The 20,619-nt window shown below is 43.5% G+C and overlaps 1 protein-coding gene across 3 annotated transcripts in view; it reads right to left on the minus strand.

Annotated features, from left to right (window-relative positions):
* AFF3 (ALF transcription elongation factor 3) overlaps positions 1–20,619 on the minus strand; it is a 456,198-nt gene that overhangs the window by 114,335 nt on the left and 321,244 nt on the right. For all 3 annotated transcript variants that reach the window (XM_075916914.2, XM_075916923.2, XM_075916908.2), the window contains exon 8: positions 11,097–11,148. In XM_075916914.2, the coding sequence (XP_075773029.2) occupies positions 11,097–11,148 (52 nt within the window). The remainder of the gene's footprint in view (positions 1–11,096; positions 11,149–20,619) is intronic.

Raw genomic sequence — 20,619 nt, forward strand, 5'->3', positions numbered from 1 at the left:
GACAGCCTTGTTAGCCTTCAGGACTTCAGCTGGAATCCCATCGTTACCTGGTGCTTTTCCACTTGGGAAAGCTCTTCCACTGTAGGCTCTACATCGAGCTCTAACGTTTCTGGAAGAGTTGGAATGAGGTTATCAAGTTCAGGATGTATTGTACGCTCACGGGAGTAAAGACTTGAGTAGTGTTCCACCCATCGGGACATCTGTTGATTTTTATCTGTAATCACCTGTCCATTTAGATGTTTCAATGGAGCAACTTCGGTAATGTTTGGTCCAAGTGTTTTCTTCAGTCCATCATACATGGTTTCCAGGTAGCCCATATCGAATGCTTTTTGAATTCCAGAACACAGATCAGCCCAATACTTGTTCGCACACCGCCTGGATTCTCCTTGAAGAACAGATCTTGTATGGCGGAGCTGATCTCTTGAACTTTGTGATGGATTCTTTATGTTGTTCAGAAAAGCCTTGTTTTTTTCTTCAAGAAGAAGCCTGAGAATGTCAACGTTTTCATCAATCCAGTCTTTGTTGGAAAATGTCTGTGTTCCAAAGGCAGATGTGGCAGATTCAAATACTGCATATATTGATAATATAGGCTATAGTAAAACATATTCACTAAGGATAGCTTCAGGCCTTCTAAAAACAAATTCTTTTCTGACGGGGGAGATATAGCTGTATTGATTGTGACTGAGTGACTGGACTAATGTACTATTGCTTCATTCACAAGGACAGCAAGGGGTTATTAGCTTTCCACTAGTGTTGTCTAAATTCCTGTGCTACTGAGAATCCTGACAGCAGTATATTCATTTAGGATTATATTACAGCTAAGCATCAATAGTGTATATTTAAATGGAAGAAAACATACATTTCTATTACTCTAATACTGAAGCATGATCATGCAGTATCTGTCTATTGGTATCAGTGCCTAAAGAAGGGAGCTATTTACATGTAAAAGCTGCTCTAATTTTTCCTTTTGTGTATTAAGCAGTGTTCGAGATAATCATTCATTGATTTCCTATGTACCCTGTATACAGCTCTTTAATCTCCATATTTACCTGCGTTTGCTATTCATATTATTATTAAGCAAAGTATTAGAACTCAATTCTTTTATTTCAAATATATCAGGGGTTTGAGTTTGTAGCCATGTTCTCAGACCAGGTTCTGACTGCTTCTTCAACTTCTGTTTCTACAATTTTACAAATTTTTGGCAGGAATCACAAGCACATACCAGGGTGTTGGCTTTTATGAATCTCTTAGGATATGAAAGTCAAGCTGACTGGTTGAACTTTGGTTACATATTCCAGACAAGTACAATGACTCTATTTATTCAGACTTGGCAGCCCGAATGTAGATTGACTCTGTGGGTAATAAATTTTCACAGCTACAGAACTTCAGCGACAACCAATCTGATCCCAAGGAGAAAAATGCATTCAAGGAAACAGACTTAGGTTGCAAAAATATGTTAGATTCTTATTCCATGTATGTATAGCAATTAGTTAATTTATTTGTCCATTGATTGATATGAATTGCATAAATGAATTCAGAATGTTTTTTCCCCTTTAAAATCTTTGCTTTCTGTTAGGAAATGTTCATATTGTAAAAGGACAAAGAAGAAAAAAATGAACTGCTCACATTACAACTGGCAATCTCCTTTTAATATTACACTCAAGACTGATTTAAGTTATCCAGTGACCTCTACAATGAAGAGCAGAGTATTCTAATGGGAATGTTTCATGTGCCATTCCACACTTCAGGGAACCAAGAGGCAATAACCACCACAATTCCGTACACTGAACAATCTTAACTACACTTTTGACATCTTCATGCTACAAAGCGTCAGACACTTTCTCAGAGAGATGATGACAAAATTATTACTCTATGCATTATAAATCAAAAGGAAGTGGCTCTTTAACGTGCAGATTTATGTTAACTACTGAGCTATCTGTTAATTGTGTGCTCTTTAAATATTGATTGGGGATTAAAAGGAAAATTTTCTTCAATGTGTATGAAGTAAAATATGCCAACTGGAAATTTTCCTTCTACATATCAGTCCTATGATCACTGCCTGTAAAATTAAAATGATCAGTTTAAATGGATAAACTATGATCATTAAAGGAAAAAATACATTTATGTAATTAAAATTGACTGTTTAATATGTGTGGATAATATAATTACTGTAGGCTAGCTTACATACACACACACACACACACACAGTTCAGTGCCATTCTTTTTTGCCTCCCTGTACCTTCCAAGTCTGGAAATCTCGCTTGTTGTATTCCCTGGAATGCAGTCCACACTCAACAAAGCCTTGGTCACTCCTCTACTTATTCATGTACCTGTAGCGCCCCCTCTCCACCTGGTTACCTTCTTTTAGAGCCAATCTCCTTTCAGGTTCGGATGGATAGGTCTGGGTTCTTCTGGATCCCGCCACCTACTCAATTTTATTCTTTCTGATTGATGTACTTGGCGGTGCCTCCACCCCCCTCACTCCTTCCTAGCAGGGTTGCCAGGGCAGCTTGGGAGGAAAATTCTAGCCCAGGATAATCCCCACGTATTCGCCAGATAGTTGGAGACTCCCAGAAAATAACACAAACACATACACTATAATAAACACAATTATATTAAACAGGAGACAATTATAACAGAACAGGGTAAAACATTATTTTTAGGGTCACCGGTGCCCTGCAACTGTGAAGTTAGTGTCCCGTTGGTACGCGTACTTTGTTGGGGCCCTTGATGACTGTTGACCACACAATCCTTCTCTGCAGAGGTTTAGCAGTGGGGCTGACTAGGTCCAGTACAGCCCAAAGGACTCACAAATGGGAGAAGGCAGCAAATCCCTCCACAGTTTAATAGGCTGCAGGTAATAAAATCCCCAAACAAATTCCCTGACTTACTAACTAAAAATTGGTGCACTCACACACTCCATGGATGAGCCTCAGGTTGAGAGATGACTCAGTCTCTGCAAAGGGGCTGCTCTCTTCTCACAGGGGTCCTCTTCAAGCAGGAACCAGGCTGCTTCGGTCCCAGAATTTCCCCTCACCGTGAAGGGGTGCAGGGCTCAAGATGCAGACCACACAACTGCACCAAAATTCAAAACTATAGCCTCCCAGGCCAGCCTCCAGACCCACACAGCAGGCAGCAGCCCTGAACTTGCTGCTAGAGCCCAGCTGACCATGCAGTGACTCTCTCACCCAGGGAGCTGGAGCCAACTCCGCCTGGCTGGGGAAGCCTCCCAGCAAACTCCACAACTGGGAATCAACAGTGGAGACATAAACCCAGCTGAGGGATCCTGCCTTCAGGTCCCTAGAGGCTAGCTCTCAGGGGGAACCCTGCATGCAGGCCTGGGGCTTACTAGCTCCCACACACTCAGTCCTCCCCTTTTCCTGGCTGGCTCCAGACTCCCCTCAACAATGGTCTCTCCTTCCCCCTGGGAGGGGCATCTCACTCCCTGTGGGTTGCCGGGCAGACTCTGGCCCTGGTAGGGAGGGGGAGCCAAGGCAAACTCAGAGTGCCTCTCCCTGAGCTGCCAGCAGACAAAGCCCCGGGAATCCAAGCAATCTCCTTGGGGGTTACACTCTCCCTGTGCGAAAGTTCTTGCCGTCCTCGGCAAGGGTCATTTAACCACAACACAAACATGCAAGGTCCTTTCCATCAGGTAATAGTATACATTGTTTAGTTGACAATAAATATCATTAGCCAATAAGTAAGTATTGCTGTGTCCACATACAATATTAATTTAAACATTAAATTGTTATTCAATTTACATTAATAACATTCTTACTATATTTAAATAAATGACTTAACCTTGGAGTCTCCATTGTTAACTATCAGACACAAACAATAATAGGCCACCCGCACCCATCTATTTACTAAATGCAGAGGGACAGAGGTGGAGGACCCTGGGACATCATAGGTGAGTTTCTGTACAGGTTTTCGCTCTCGTTCTGAACGTCGAAGTACAGGAGCTTCTTCATTCTCAGGGTTCTCAGCAGTAATGACTGCAGGACAATCAATGATTTCCCTCTCTGCAGGTTGCATGGCTTCTCCCACATCCTCTACAGGTGGAACCATCCTAGCTGGTAAACCACTTGCCTCTTCATGCTGTATTGTTGACTGAGGGGGTACAAAGGGTGCAGCTTCAGGGTTAAGTATTTGAGCTAGAGGAGGCTCAGATTCTCCCTCTCTAACAGTTTCTACCTCACATAGCTGCTCATGAAGCATAGGAGGTATTGGATAATAGGGGAAGAATTCCTCTTCACTGCTACTCTGTGAATGAGGATCATTTTCTCCAGAGGAGGTTAAAGACTCACTGTCTGCCTCCTCAGCAGATTCAAGTTGTGCAGTAAAGGTTCTTTCTGCAGGAACTTTCTTCCTTAGTCTTGAACGAGTAATGGGTCGCCGGGAGGAACCACATTCACTATTTTTCTCTTCACCTATTAACTGCCCCACTGGCAAGAGGTGGTTTCGGTGAATAGTCTTACAAACATTTTTTCCATTTTCCATCCTAAGGCGATATACAGGCAAGTCTGGTAGCTTATCAACCACTATGTAGGTGTCTGCATTCCACCGGTCAGCTAATTTATGTTTTCCAGTGAGACCTAGATTTCGGATTAACACTCTGTCTCCTACCTGCAGATCCTGTTCACGGACCCGACTATCATATCTCTGCTTGTTAGCAAGGTTGCTGTTTGTGGCTGCTTGGGAGGCCAGTCTGTAAGCTTCCCGCAAGTCACGCCTGAGACTCTGAATGTACTGGAGATAAGTTGTTTCGCTAGCTTCATCAGAGGATATCCCAAAACATAAGTCAATTGGTAGCCTGGCTTCTCTGCCAAACATTAAATAATAAGGCGAAAACCCAGTGGACTCATTTTTAGTGCAGTTATAAGCATGCACAAGGTAACTGACATGCTCACTCCATCTGGTCTTTTGGGATGGATGTAGTGTTCCCAACATGTTTAGCAAAGTCCGGTTGAATCTCTCCGGTTGTGGATCTCCCTGGGGATGGTAAGGAGTGGTTCTGGACTTCCTTATTCCCAGGGTTTTTGTAAGTTCACGAATTAGTCTGCTTTCAAAATCTCTTCCCTGGTCAGAATGGATTCGGGCCGGGAAACCATAATGTACAAAGAATTTGTCCCATAAAATTTTGGCCACTGTACTGGCTTTTTGGTCTTTTGTGGGATATGCTTGGGAATACCTTGTAAAATGGTCAGTAACTACAAGTATACTTGAGTGGTTCTTTCTATCAGGCTCCAATGACAAAAAGTCAATGCACACCAATTGCATGGGTGCATCTGTAGCGATGTTCACCATAGTCGCTGCCTTTTTTGGCAGAGTCTTCCGCTTAACACACCGAGAGCACCATTTGCAGTGGTCTTCCACAGATGCTGTCATTTTGGGCCAATAAAACCGATCTCTGACCAGTTCCAAAGTCTTATCTACCCCCAAGTGACCATGATCATCGTGCAGAGACTTCAACACCATCTCCTGGTATTCTTGGGGTAAGACCAGTTGTTTCCGCACATGGCCCTTTACAGTCTGGGTGGTCCGGAATAACAAACCTTTGTTAATCACTAAACGATCCCACTCTTTTAAGAGAAGAATTATGCCGGGGGAAAAGTTAGCCTTAGAGATGGGTTTTTCACCCTTTTCTACAGCTTCCAGCACAGGTCCAATATTTGAATCTTTCCACTGAGCTCTTCTCAATTCAGTCGGAGTTAACTGGGGCAATTCAAAAGTCTTTAGCCCAACGAGGTTTGCATAAATGGTAGGTATAGCCTTCTCAGACAACCCCAGTGTGTCAGCATATCTTTCCTCATTTACATAAGGGGACTGCACTTTTCCTATTACAGCCTTGCAGGTGGCACGAATAGCAGGAGATGGTATTTCCATCCACTCAGACTCTTCCTCGAGTGGGTTATGAGGGCGACGGGACAATGCATCTGCGTCTGCATTGGTTTGACCCGAACGGTACTGCAGCTTAAAGTCATAAGCAGCCAAGGCAGCCATCCATCGCTGACCAGTAGCATCTAGTTTAGCCGTGGTCTGCACATAAGTAAGTGGGTTATTATCTGTTTTTACTACAAAGGTCGCTCCGTATAGATAATCATGAAGTTTGTCCACAACAGCCCATTTGAGAGCTAAAAACTCAAGTTTGTGCACGGGATAGTGTCTTTCAGAGGCAGTCAACCCTCGACTGACAAACGCCACAGGTTTCCATTTATTCTCATAATTCTGATAGAGAACTGCTCCTAATCCATCAAGACTGGCATCTACGTGTAGTTCATAGGGCTTGGTAGGGTCTGCAAAGGTTAACTGCTCTCTTCTCACAGGGGTCCTCTTCAAGCAGGAACCAGGCTGCTTCGGTCCCAGAATTTCCCCTCACCGTGAAGGGGTGCAGGGCTCAAGATGCAGACCACACAACTGCACCAAAATTCAAAACTATAGCCTCCCAGGCCAGCCTCCAGACCCACACAGCAGGCAGCAGCCCTGAACTTGCTGCTAGAGCCCAGCTGACCATGCAGTGACTCTCTCACCCAGGGAGCTGGAGCCAACTCCGCCTGGCTGGGGAAGCCTCCCAGCAAACTCCACAACTGGGAATCAACAGTGGAGACATAAACCCAGCTGAGGGATCCTGCCTTCAGGTCCCTAGAGGCTAGCTCTCAGGGGGAACCCTGCATGCAGGCCTGGGGCTTACTAGCTCCCACACACTCAGTCCTCCCCTTTTCCTGGCTGGCTCCAGACTCCCCTCAACAATGGTCTCTCCTTCCCCCTGGGAGGGGCATCTCACTCCCTGTGGGTTGCCGGGCAGACTCTGGCCCTGGTAGGGAGGGGGAGCCAAGGCAAACTCAGAGTGCCTCTCCCTGAGCTGCCAGCAGACAAAGCCCCGGGAATCCAAGCAATCTCCTTGGGGGTTACATACCCATTTACCATCTTGACCTCTGAATTCTCATCATTCACTTTGTCTTGCTTTGTCACAGTTCTCCAAACATCAGTTTTGAAATGTGTCAGTTCTTGCTTCATTTGTATAACCTCCGCATTTTTCATTGACTTGGCTGTTTCAAAACCAAGTATAAAATCTCCCTCTAAATTCTGAATTTTTGTTAAAAAAAATATATTTTTTTGTGATTTAAATAATGGCAAAAAATAAAAGCTTTCCAGTTCTTGTAAAATATCCCCTAAATTAACTACATGGTTATAATTATTCTGAAGGATAATATAAATAGTTATATAAAAACTTGAAATTCATTCATATATTTTTCTCTGTCTCCATTCCTTCCTGTTCCTCTGACTCAAATCTGAGATTAGTGGGTAAAGTAAGATGGAAAGTAAAGTAGGCTTCTGGGTAAAAGCCTGGTAAAGAGCCAAGGACGAATGTCAGCTAGAGGCATGGGATGAAACCATGAAGTTCAGATGGAGAAAGGTATTTCTGAATCTGGTTGAAGAGTGATTGCTCTCATTTAAGCCCCTCTCTTGCTAGTCAGATGAACATCTACTACTCTTCTCATCAAAAAGGGAAATCACTAAGGATTATTTGTATTATGGTAATACCCGAAGGCCCCATATTGCGAGGCACTGTATAAATACACGTCAATAAAGAGACCATTTCCTGAAGATCCTACGATCTAAGTATACAAAATTGATAATGCATGGGAGTAAAGAAGTATGATTATTTCCACTTTACAAATGAGGAGCCAAGTCATAGAGAGATTCAGCAACTTGCTCAAGATCACTCAGAGAGTCTTTAGTAAAACCAGGAACTGAACTCAACCACATCAGTTTCAGTCTAGTGTCTTAACCACAAGATCAGTTTTCCAATGGGAAGTGTTTTAAGAAATCAATTGTTTACAATATATACAAATTATTTAGCTGAAGTTTTTCAGAAAAGGGAACTACATTCTCAGCCCTGCTGCAGTTGATGTATACCTCTTTGTTGGCACAAAGCTGCTATAATGCTCTTACCCATCTAGGGTGCATCTAGACTGGCAAGATTTTGCGCAAAAGCACCTGCTTTTGTGCAAAAACTTGCCAGCTGTCTACACTGGCCGCTTGAATTTGCGCAAGAACACTGACTTTGTAATGTACAAAATCAGTGCTTCTTGCGCAAATACTTTCACACTCCTGCTCGGGAAAAAGCCCTTTTGCGCAAGAATACTTGCTCAACAGGGCCAGTGTAGACAGGGAAGAACTGTTTTGCGCAAAAAAGCCTCGATGGCTAAAATGGTGATTGGGGCTTTCTTGCGCAAAATCGCGTCTAGATTGGCCATGGATGCTTTTGTGCAAAAGCACTTTTTGCGCAAAAGCATCCGTGCCAATCTAGACATGCTTTTGCGCAAATACTTTTAACGGAAAAACTTTTCCGTTAAAAGTATTTCCGCAAAATCATGCCAGTCTAGATGCAGCCGACATGTCAGAGAAATTCTTGGGTGGCAAAGAACCACCATAGCGGTTACATTTCCTGGCCCCTTTTATAGAACATTTATCCAGGGAAGGAGGACAAAGTCATGGAACTTCTACAACACTTACATACGTGTACAATATTCTGCCATTCGCAAAGGACCCTAGAGGCCATAAGGAGATGATATACACCAGAACACCCTTGAAGATGCTCTAATTGACATTGAGGAACATCTCAACTCCTGGCCTCCCAGAGGACTAGTGGGAAAGAGGGCAAAAGTAGCATCAAGCATAGTTTGGATCATGGGTGAAGCCCAGGATTGGGATCACGAACTTCGGGAATTCTGATTAAGAAATAATGATGCATATAGATGATCTGACTGATAGCTCCATTTAATACATCTTCCCTGGAATGGTTCCTTCATCTAAGACTAATTATTTTATATTTTTAGACACTGACTTCCTTTTGCCATCTGCTGGATCTATCTTCCAGCACACTGATCAGGAAAATGCGACAACAGAGTAAAGGTATTGAAATGATTAATGCACTATACACAAATAGTTAAAAAGGAAAAAAATATATTAACTGCTCTAAACACAGAGAGAGTATACAAAACAAAGAGATGATACTATAATATTCTATTGTTCAGTACTTAGTATTCCAGAAGCTAACATTCACAATATCAGTTACTGAGCACGGGAAAGGTATTATTAGCTTGAAGATGTTGTGGCACTGGGAGAAAAAAGGATGCCAAGTCTGTGGGGGAAGGAGTCAGGAATTAACAGCAACTTTCCTCTCCTCCAAATGTATTATGTTCTTATACTGTAAATTCCCTGACTAGCATACACCTTCTTATTCCTATGTCTAGCTGCATTGGAAGATATAGATCCACATGCCTATTTTCTTCCATTTTCAGAAACAGCTACCCCGTCCCCAGTTATCATGATTCCAAATCCCATCCTTATTGAGACTCAACTCTTCTTTCTTATCTCAGCAGTTTACTATGACTCCTAAGTCCTTAACTTTTTCTCCTAAATCCTGCTCCTTGAACCAACAATTCCTTTCACTCAATTACTGTTCCCAAAGCCTTTGCTCTGTCTCTTATTTCACTTTGCCCTAGTCTCTCTATATACTGCACATTAACTTTTCTAGATATGCAAGAACAATAATTAACTCAGAAATGTTTTGAAATCCCTCATATGAAATACATTGAACAAAAATAATTATTATATATACTGTATGCAACTTAAATCCGGGCATGGAATCTTCTTAACACCCACGTTTTACTCAAGTTTTATTCAAAATTGGTGAAAAGTTAGTCCAATATAAGTATCAAGAGCTATTGACTTGTTAATAGCTTGCAGCATGTTTTAAAATACAGACACTTAGTCTGTGTCTACACTATGAGCGAGGAGTGTGATTTTGAGCTTGTATAAACATACTCACAGTAGCTGTCAAGAGCCAGAGCATTACAACCAGTAGAGTAGCTGCAGTAGCATGGACACCCATCTGCTCAGGCAGGTTTGCATTCTCGGTGGCTAGCCCATGTTGCTGCTCAGTGCTGTCTGTGCTGTTGTGTATGTGCTACTATTTTTAGTGCTCTAGCTCAGTGTGTCTCAACCTTTTCAATACCAGGGACTGGCTTGCTGCCTTTTTAAACTGTGTCAGGGAGATCTCAGGAACTGGCACTGGTCCATAGACTGGGCAATGAGAAAAACTGCCTTAGGGTCAGTGTTTTTCAACCTTTTTTCATGTGTAGACCACAAAAACATCTCAAATGGAGGTGCACACCTCTTTGGAAATCTTAGACATAGTCTGTAGACTCTGGGGGAATCCAGAGACAACAGAGTGAAAATCACTGCTCCAGTTCAATAAGAGTTAGCATGACTATGTCTCAATGAATTGGGAATCATGCCCCATCTCTAACGCTATGTCTATACTGTAGCCTTCTTGCGGAAAAGCATATGCAAATGAAGCGCGGTATGGAATATCGTTCTTCCTCAAAAAATGAGGATGAAAGGCTTTTGAGCAAGAGGGGATTTTTACCCAAAAAGGAGCCATCTACATGGCTCGTTTTTGCGCAAAAGCCTCTTGCACAAAAATGGCTGCTCATTACTTATGCAAATGAAGCATGGCGATATTCCACGCCATGCTTCATTTGCATATGCTTTTCCGTAAGAAGGCTACAGTATAGATGTAGCATAAGTGGAGAAGAAGCCAAACTAAAGAGAAATGAAAAGCAATTAGATCAACCTTTTCACACCAGCGCACCTAAAGTTATGCCTTACATTTGAGTACCAACATAGGACTTCAATGATAGACACAGGAGCAGAGCACCTTTTGAAAATCAGGCCATTTTTGGTTTTGGTGTCATGTATAGATTTAGAACCCTTGCCCTGAACATCCAAGTATGAAGATTTTGACCTGAATTTTTACTTCTTTTTTTATTTTAAAAACAGACTTATCCAGAAATATTTCTGCATTACAAGCTAATAAATCAAGAACCATGTAGCACATTTTCATTAAATACAGAAAACAAACAACCTGGCATGAAACAAGCAAACCTGTTTTTCCATACAGTACTTTAAACTATTTTAATAACCTTTATGCATACTCCAAAGAGTAATAGTGTAATACTACTTGAATAAATCAGTCTTTGTATCTAAACATTCTACAGGTTACATTTGCATTCAGTAGCTCATACCTGGTCATTCTCTTCTTCATCGCTACTTAATTTGAGGTCATCTTCTAGCATTCTAGAGAAAAAATAATAGAAAAAATACATTTAAAACACCCAAATAATTAAGACGTAACATATTTTATTTGTTGCTGACTAGCTTGTTAACTTGCTGACCATCAATACTTGAGGAAATCAATTGATTACTACTGTAGCAACTGAGTTTGAGAAGATTATTGTAATTAGAAGAAATATATGACCAATTTTGAATTCTATAAAAGAACATTCTTGATGCTGATAGGTGGGAATTTCCCCAAAGAGGAAAAGATTACTACATTAGAGTTAGAATTTTCAAAGCTCTTTCTAGTAGCTATTTACACTGGCAGCGTTGTGACATCAAATGAGGGTGACCTCATGTTTCACAAAGGCCATGTGTTTGTTCTGTTTTAGGCTTGAAGTAATGCTGACTTCTCAATTGAAATAATTAAACAATACTATAATGCCACAATGCTCAGGAGAATTTATCCCTCTCATTTGAAAATAGACAAGAACTCACCTTTTCTAAGGGGGATTTCACGCCCCTGTTCCCAAACCACCCGCAAAATATTTAAATTTTCTTGCAAAAAAAAAAAGCTTGTTTTTAACCTCTTAGAATTGTATTGCAACCTTGAACTGGCAATTAAAGGAATTTAAGAAGTGTGAGGGGATCCACTATTTGAAAGGTCTCCAGTGAAGGGATTTATGTCTTTTAAAAAGTCTCTAATAATAGTCATTGGAAAAGTGGCTAGTTTTCTTGTAGTCTGGGAAAGGTGAATCTGTAATTTAGTGTTGCCTCCAAAAGAAAGTTTGGTGAAAAATCTAAACGCATTCTGCAATGTGGGTGATCCCAGAGAGTAAATATATAAAAGGAGACATGTGTAATCATCTCAAACCACCTCCTTGTACTTGTGCCTAATCTCCTGAGAAGGCAGCTGAAAAACCTAATTCTTAAATGGGTAGCAGGGTGTATATTTCACAAGATCACAGAGAAGCAAAGGAACACCATAGCCAAAAGGAGCACATAGCCTACCTATCCTTCTATAAGACTTGCAGCTACGTCCCTGCTCACCCCGCACTCCCTGCGGCACATCTGCTTTTGAAATGTAGAAGAGCCCCTGAGGAAGAGCCCTGACAAAACAATGGAGGGGAACACATTGTAGTGCTCCTCCTGCTGATTTAACTCTCTTGCTATGCTGACATAATAAAACCACTTGGATGAGGATCAAAAAGGACAAGTGCAGAGTCCTGCACTTGGGACAGAAGAATCCTAAGCATTGTTCCAGGCTGGGGACCAACCAGCTAAGTAGCAGTTCTGCAGAAAAGGACCTGGGGATTACAGTGGATGAGAATCTGGATATGAGTCAACAGTGTGCCCTTGTAGCCAAGAAGGCTAATGGCATATTAGGTTGCATTAGGAGGAGTATTGCCAGCAGATCCAGAGATGTGATTATTCCCCTTTATTCAGCTCTTGTGAGGCCACATATGGAGTATTGTTTCCAGTTCTGGGCCCCCCACTACAAAAAGGATGTGGATGCATTGGAGAGGGTCCAGCAGAGGGCGACCAAAATGATTAGGGGGCTGGAGTATATGACCTATGAGGAGAGGCTGAGGGAGTTGGGTCTGTTTAGTCTGCAGAAGAGAAAAGTGAGGGGGGATTCGATAGCAGCCTTCAACTTCCTGAAGGGAGGTTCCAAAGAGGCTGGAGAAAGGCTGTTCACAGTAGTGATGGATGGCAGAACAAGGAGCAATGATCTCAAGTTGCGGTGGGAAAGGTCCAGGTTGGATATTAGGAAAAACTATTTCACTAGGAAAGTGGTGAAGCACTGGAATGGGTTACCTAGGGAAGTAGTGGAGTATCCATCCCTAGAGATTTTAAAGTCTCGGCTTCACAAAGCCCTGGCTGGGTTGATTTAGTTGGGACTGGTCCTGCCTTGGGCAGGGGGCTGGTCTTGATGACCTTCTAAGGTCTCTTCCAGCTCTATGGTTCTATGATTCTATGATGAGAGGCACGCAGTTTTTTTCAATGAAGTTAAAGTGCTGCAATGTCAGTGTATCCATCTGCGTCTCATTCCTCTGTGTAGCTAGAGGGAGCCCCGTGGAAAAGTTTGTTGATGCACACCAGGTTGTATCAGGAGTACTCGGTACTGATCTCTAGGAAACTTTTTTTGGGGAAGGGGATACTCTGAAATCCTCTGCTGAAGATTCCCCAGGACTCCTGTTTTGTTCCTTCTGTGTCTGTCAGCCATTTTGTCTGCAAGCACCAAAGCAGAACACAGGTGAACACTATATAGACCAGTGGTCCCCAACCTTTAGAGGGTCCCGGGCACCCCGAGGCGGGGCCACTCATGCGCCGGGTGCACGGGGGCGGGGCCGTGCGTCCTGGGGCACGCCAGGGGCGGGGATGCCCTTGCACCCGGCGCCGGTATGTGCGCCGGGACCGGGGCCACCCAAGCGCCTTGTGCCGTGGGCCCGGGGCCGGCACCGCCGCCCAAGCCGCGCGCCTGGGGCCAGCACTGGCGCCGCATGCCCGCATGTGCCCCAGGGCTGGGGCCGCCCGAGCGCTGCGCACCAGGCGCCGGTGCATGTCGCGCGCCTGGGGCCGGCGCCTCCAGTGCGCCGGGGGCGGGGTCGGCCCAGGTTGTCGGCGGGCGCATACAAATGCCCCGGCGGGCGCTATGGCGCCCGCGGGCACCGCGTTGGGGACCACTGATATAGACCCTGTCTGCACCCTCAGTGACACTCAGGAGTGAGATATTATCTTCTATCACCTGACTGTGGAAAATGGTGCCAGTTTTCAAAATAGCATCTTTAGACACTTGTAAGGTTCTCTTCCTGAGCCCCCTCCCCTTGTCCCATTTTACCCCCTCCCACTCGTGCCCAGCTCATGATGGTTAGGGCTTTTGACATGCTGTGTGCACTGAGAACAGAGAGCGAGGAGAGGAAACGAGCAGAAGCAGATGATACACTTACTTGAGGACCAAACAGACATGCTAAGTTTTACCCTGACTGCTTGCCTCCCTCTGCAACTCAGTTCAGAACTCCCTTTCATGTTCCCCCACACATTCCTCACATGTTCTTGGCCCACTGCTGTATCTCACCTTTAGGCCTAGTCTACATTACACCCCCCATCAATCTAACCTACACAACTTCAGCTACGCAAATAGCACAGCCAAAGTCCACGTACATACTACGGTGTCTTACACATGATAAGGTTGGCGGGGGCTGCTCTCCCTTCAACTCTGGCTACTCTTCTCATCCTGGTGGAGTACTAGAGTTGACAGGAGAGCACTTGGAGGTTGATTTATCGCATCTAAGCAGACATGATAAATCGTCTGCAAGTGGATTGATCACTGCAACGTTGATTCACCGTGTAATGAAGACAAGCCCTTAGAGATATGTTTCACACTGACAGCTGGACATATACCCAGTGATGAAAGCTTCATTAAAAAGTGCTCTTAATTGTCTAGTTTCGTGTAAGTATAGAAATGTTTGCATAGCTATTAAATAAAAATGAATGTACAGAAAGAAAATGAACCTTTATTGGTCTCCTGCACATGGTGGTTACATCTGTAATTCACATAGAGTGTCAATAGGATCATTTGCAGAGTACACTGAATGCACACACAGCAATCATTAAAAGGGTCATACCATAGTGGAAAAAACGGTGCCTGGCTCACTGTATTACAGAAAGACATATTCCTGGGGCTCATTGTCAAAATGCTCCTTCAAATCTTCTCTGATTTGAAGTACCCTTCTCTCTCCCTCCCACTTAGCCTTGTAGTGGTGCGTTTGCCCCATTCCTGCAGGGAAAGGGTTAAAGCAGGCTGGAGTGAGCCTGCACAGAACCCTGGCCAATTAGGAAAGGGCTTATTGGAGAGCAACTTGCTGGGGGTAGCCCTGTTATAAGAAGCTAATTAGCAGTGCAGAAGGCAGTTAGGTCCTGACCAGGGTGAGTGCAGGACGGCTTCCCAGTGAAGAAGCACCTTGGAGACAACAGTACTGGGCAGGCTTAGGGGAGATAAAGAGACAGACAGACACGGGCCTGACACTGGCCAGGTTGCGGCCTTGATGCAAGGGCCAAGAAGATCCAAGTGTCACAGGGGAAGTGGCCCAGAGAATAGGAGACAGTAAAGGGAGAATGAAGGAATGCAAAAGATGGCTGCTGAGAGAGGATTCCTGGGATGGGACCCAGAGCAGTGTGTGGGCCTGGCTCCCCTCTTCTCCCGAGCCATACTGAAGTATGGCTGATATAGACTGAGCCAGAGATGAGATTCAGTAAGCTCATATCAACCAAGAGTCTGTACACCTACATTCAGTTTCTACTATTATGTAAATACCTATGTAACTGACTCCAGGTGGATTTGAACCTGGGACCTCTGAAGTGGAGTATAGGAGCCTCTACCCTCTGAGCTAAAAGCCAGCTGGTGCCCAGCCTATGCTGTAGAAATCTCTTGATCTTAAGTGTTGCTGTGGTCTGGATACCACTTGCATTGCTCAGTAACCACACTAGGGCTATGTCTACACTCACGGCTTCTTTCACAAGTAATATGCAAATGAGGCTAAGCGTGGAATATCACCGAGCCTCATTTGAATACCTAATGAGCCACCATTTTTTTCAGAAGAGGCTCTTGCACAAGAAGGAGTGTCTACACTGCCCCTTCTTGCACAAGAAAAACCCTTCCAAATTTAGGAAAAAACACCTCTTTCAGAACATCCCTTATTCCTCTCACCGAGAGGAATTCAGGGATGCCGAAAGAACACATCCGCTTTTTCGGAAACTTTTCCAAAAAAGCAGACACATTCTTTGGACATGGCCTTATATAAAGAATGCCCATAATTTTAAACAATGTAATCATTTCTCCCTCTCTGAATATATACATACAGCAAAATATTTGCACAATGTACATTTTAATTACTCTGGGGTTTTTTTTGGCATGCTTGAAGAGCCTTTTCTTTAACAAAACATTTCCATTGTAACTGGCATGATAAATGAACAAACAAACCAACCCTAGGCACCTCTTCCTTTAAGCAAGGATGGCAGAAGACAAGAAAAATACATAAAGTCCAAAAGGGTCCTTGCCTTTGTGTATCTAATTTATCTTATCTGTAAAGTGCCCAGGTGCAGATCATGCTTACATTCATCCTTATTCAGAATGATACTTAGGCATGTGCTTTGATGAATCATAGAACCATAGAATACTAGAACTGGAAGGGACCTTGAGAGGTCATCGAGTCCAGTCCCCTGCCCTCACGGCAGGACCCAGTACCATCTAGACCATCCCTGATAGATGTTTATCTAACCTGCTCTTAAATATCTCCAGAGTTGGAGATTCCACAACCTCCCTAGGCAATTTATTCCAGTGTTTAACCACCCTGACAGTTAGGAGGTTTTTCCTACTGTCCAACCTCAACCTCCCTTACTGCAATTTAGACCCATTGCTTCTTGTTCTATCATCAGAGGCCAAGGAGAACAATTTTTCTCCCTCCTTGTGACACCCTTTTAGATACCTGAAGACCGCTATCATGCCCCGTCTCTGTCTTCTCCTTTCCAAACTAAACAAGCCCAATTCATTCAGTCTTCCTTCATAGGTCATGTTCTTTAGACCTTTAATCATTCTTGTTGCTCTTCTCTGGACCTTCTCCAATTTCTCCACATCTTTCCTGAAATGTGGTGCCCAGAAATGGACACAATACTCAAAATTGAGGCCTAATCAGTGCAAAGTAGAGTGAAAGAATGACATCTTGAGTCTTTATCACAACACTCCTGTTAAGGCATCCCAGAATCATGTTTGCTTTTTTTCCAACATCATCACACTGTTGGCTCATATTTAGCTTGTGGTCCACTATGACCCCTAGATCTCTTTCTGCAGTACTGCTTCCTAGACAGTTGCTTCCCATTCTGTAAGTGTGAAACTGAGTGTTCCTGTCTAAGTGGAGTACTTTGCATTTGTCCTTATTGAACTTCATCCTGTTTACCTCAGACCATTTATCCAGTTTGTCCTGATCATTTTGAATTTTGACGCTATCTTCCAAAGCAGTTGCAACCTCTCCCAGCTTGGTATCATCTGCAAACTTAAGAAGCATACTCACTAAAACATTGATGAAGATATTGAACAGAAACCGGTCCTAAAACAGACCCCTGTGGATCCCCACGTGTTATGCCTTTCCAGCAGGATAGTGAACCATTAATAATTACTCTCGGAGAACAGTTATCCAGCCAGTTATGCATCCACCTTATAGTAGTCCCATTTAAGTTGTATTTGCCTAGTTAATTGATCATGCAAGGCTGTATCAAATGCCTTGCTAAAGTCTAGGTATATGACGTCCACCGCTTCTCCCTTATCCACAAGACTCATTATCCTATCAAAGAGAGCTATCAGATTGGTTTGACATGATTTGTTCTTTACAAATCTATGTTGGCTGTAACCTGTCACCTTATTATCTTCCAGATGTTTGCAGATGAATTCCTTAATTGCTTGCTCCATTATCTTTCCTGACACAGAAGCTAAAATGACTGGTCTGTAGTTTCCTGGGTTGTTCTTATTTTCCTTTTTATAGATGGGCACTATATTTGCTCTTTTCCAGTCTTCTGGAATCTCTCCTGTCTTCCATAATTTTTCAAAGATGATAGCTAAAGGCTCAGATACCTCCTTTATCAGCTCCTTGAGTATTCTAGGATGCATTTCAATCAGGCCCTGGTGACTTGCAGACATCTAACATTTCTAAGTGATTTTTAACTTGTTCTTTTTGTATGTTATCTTCTAAACCAACCACATTCACACTAGCATTTACTATGTTAGGCATTTCTTCATCATCAGACTTCTCGGTGAAGACCGAAACTAAGAAGTCATTAAAAAATGTGTAATTTCCAAGTTTCCTGTTATTGTTTCTCCCTCCTCACTGAGCAATGGGCCTACCCGGTCCTCAGTCTTCCTCTTGCTTCTAATATATTTATAGAAAGTCATCTTGTTTCCCTTTAAGACTTATGGTGATGGGTAAGGAGGGGTGAGAAATACTAACAGTATAAATACAGACATTTTAACACCATCTATAATTACAAACACTATTGGCCATTTTCAATATACAGGCAATATAGTCCAGTTCATGATATCACTAGTCCCACATTTTGAGGTTTTCATAGAGCAGTTAACATCACCATGCCCATGACCAGCTCAAGAGACAAGAAAAATAAAACTCTGCAAATGAAGAACAAAGAAAAGTGGAGAACAAAGAAGTTATCTGAGAAACAGAATTTATGGATTTTACACCAGAGGTTCATCTGGAGAGACCTTTGTGATAAAACAGTTAGGTATGAGCACTTCATTATAAATCCTTCATGGAATCTGTGCTAGACCATTGAAAAGGCTTTAAAAGACTCAAGTTAGAGTTTATCATGCTCTGTAATTAAACAATGTATCTATTTATTTTTCTGCAATGAATTACAACAGGTGCAGATATAATGAAACGAGGTGAGCAACAGTTCTGGACACTGAAAAATGTCTGGTCAACCAGCTGTTTAGTTTCTACATTATCCAGTCAAGTGGTTTCAACTGTGAGTGCCTCTATCACTCAGATGCTATGGGGAGAGAGGGGGACAGAGAAAGACTTTGATATAATGAGAAACAGAAACAAAGTGAGTGGAATAATAATAGCCTTCTAAGGCAATATCTACACAGCAACATTATTTCAAAATAATGCTACTTATTTCGAAATAACATAGTTCGCATCTACACAGCCGGCAGCTATTTTGACATAATGTTGAAATATTGTCAATCTGGAGGACTTCTTACTATGACTCCTGTAACCTTTATTTTATGAAGAGTAAGAGAAGTCAGAGGAAGAGTGCTCTATTTCAAAATAAGTGCTGTGTAGATAGCACCAAAACTCGAAAAAAGCTATTTCAAAATAAGCTATGCAATTGACATAGCTCAATTTGCGTATCTTATTTTGAGTTAAGCACTGCTGTGTACATGCACCCTAAGGGATTTGGACACCCAATTTTCATTAATTGCAATGGGAGCTAAACATCCAAATATCGAAGGTCTCCTCCTCCTCCTCTTCCTCGTCGGCGTCATCTGCCACCCTGTCCTCCCGGAGGCTGATGCCGGGCCTGTCATTGCTGGACTACACGATGACGGGGTGAGGGGGAGGAGGTGACCGCCCTCCCCCCCAAGATGGCATCCAGGTGGCCAAAGTAGTGGCAGGTTTGCGGTACCACTCTGGAGTGCCTGCTTTGCTCCCTGGCCTTGTGGTAGGCCTGATGGAGTTCTTTGATCTTCATGTGGACCTGGTCCCGGTTCCGGTTGTGGCCTTTGTCAGCCGGGCTGGTGGCAATCTAGATATAGATGTTCACATTTCTCTTCCTGGTGCAGAGAGCCTGGAGGTTGGTCTCCTCCCCCACATACTTCAATGAGGTCCACAATTTCCGCACCAGTCTAGGCTGGATCTCTCCTGCACCCCTGGCCAGTGGCAGCCAAGGTGGCAGCAGGAGTGCTGGCAACCATGGGAGGCTTTGAGGGAGAATTGGGGTCCGTCATGGCTCCCTCGCTGGCTGCTGTCTCACATGTAGCTCTCACTGCTTTCCAACATGCAAGAAGCCCTTCTGCAGCCTGGAGTTTTAGCTCCGCAGGAGAAGGGGAGCAGTGGAGATGCCAGGTGTGTCCAAAGTGGTTAGAACTGCAGCTGTGAGAGGCCTCTGGAGGCCAATTATTTTGAATTAGCAGCACCAGAGCATCCACACTAATTCTATTCAAAATAACGATTTTGAAATTAGCATTATTCCCTAAGGAAAGCAGGAGTACAGATTTTGAAATAACCCGTCCATTATTTTGAAATAACAGGCTTGGTACTGTGGACAGTCTGCAATTTGACCTACGGGGGGTTATTTCAAAATAACTCCCTAGTGTGGACCAGGGCCAAGTGAATAAATGACAGTCTATGCATTTGAATTGAAGCACTTCTATCATTTATTTTTCTTATTTCTACTTTTTGAGTACCAATGCAATAAAAGTAGGGGGAAATGGTGCGATTTCACTCAGTTGAAGAATACCTCAGCAAAAATGACTTCAACCTGCCTCAACTGGAGAGGGAACTGGATGGGGCCAGTGGTGAAAGGGGACAGTCCCAGAAGCAAAGGACGGAGACACTCACTAAGGGATATTATGTGGCTCCTCCCATGAGGATTCTCTGGCACCCAAGGATGAGGTGGGAGAAGGGGTGCTGATTAGCCATCATTCACCTGTTCCCAGGTCATGTGGAGCCCCATCAGTGTTCCCTCTAAGATTTCCCAGCTGTGAGCAGAATGAGTTTTGTCTTGTACACCAACATTGACATAATGTGTGCTTGTTCAGATGTGCACCACCATGACACCCACCAGGTCCCCCCCCCCACACACACACACACGATGCATGACCCGGGGCTGCAGGGGGTGGGAGATATGGGGTGGCGCAGGAGTGCAGGGGGGAACTCAGGATGGGGGATTGAGAGGTCAGGGAAGTGACAGCTCCTTGCT

This window comes from Pelodiscus sinensis, chromosome 1 (genome assembly GCF_052426305.1).
Source record: "Pelodiscus sinensis isolate ZL-2025 chromosome 1, ASM5242630v1, whole genome shotgun sequence".
NCBI lineage: Eukaryota > Metazoa > Chordata > Testudines > Trionychidae > Pelodiscus > Pelodiscus sinensis.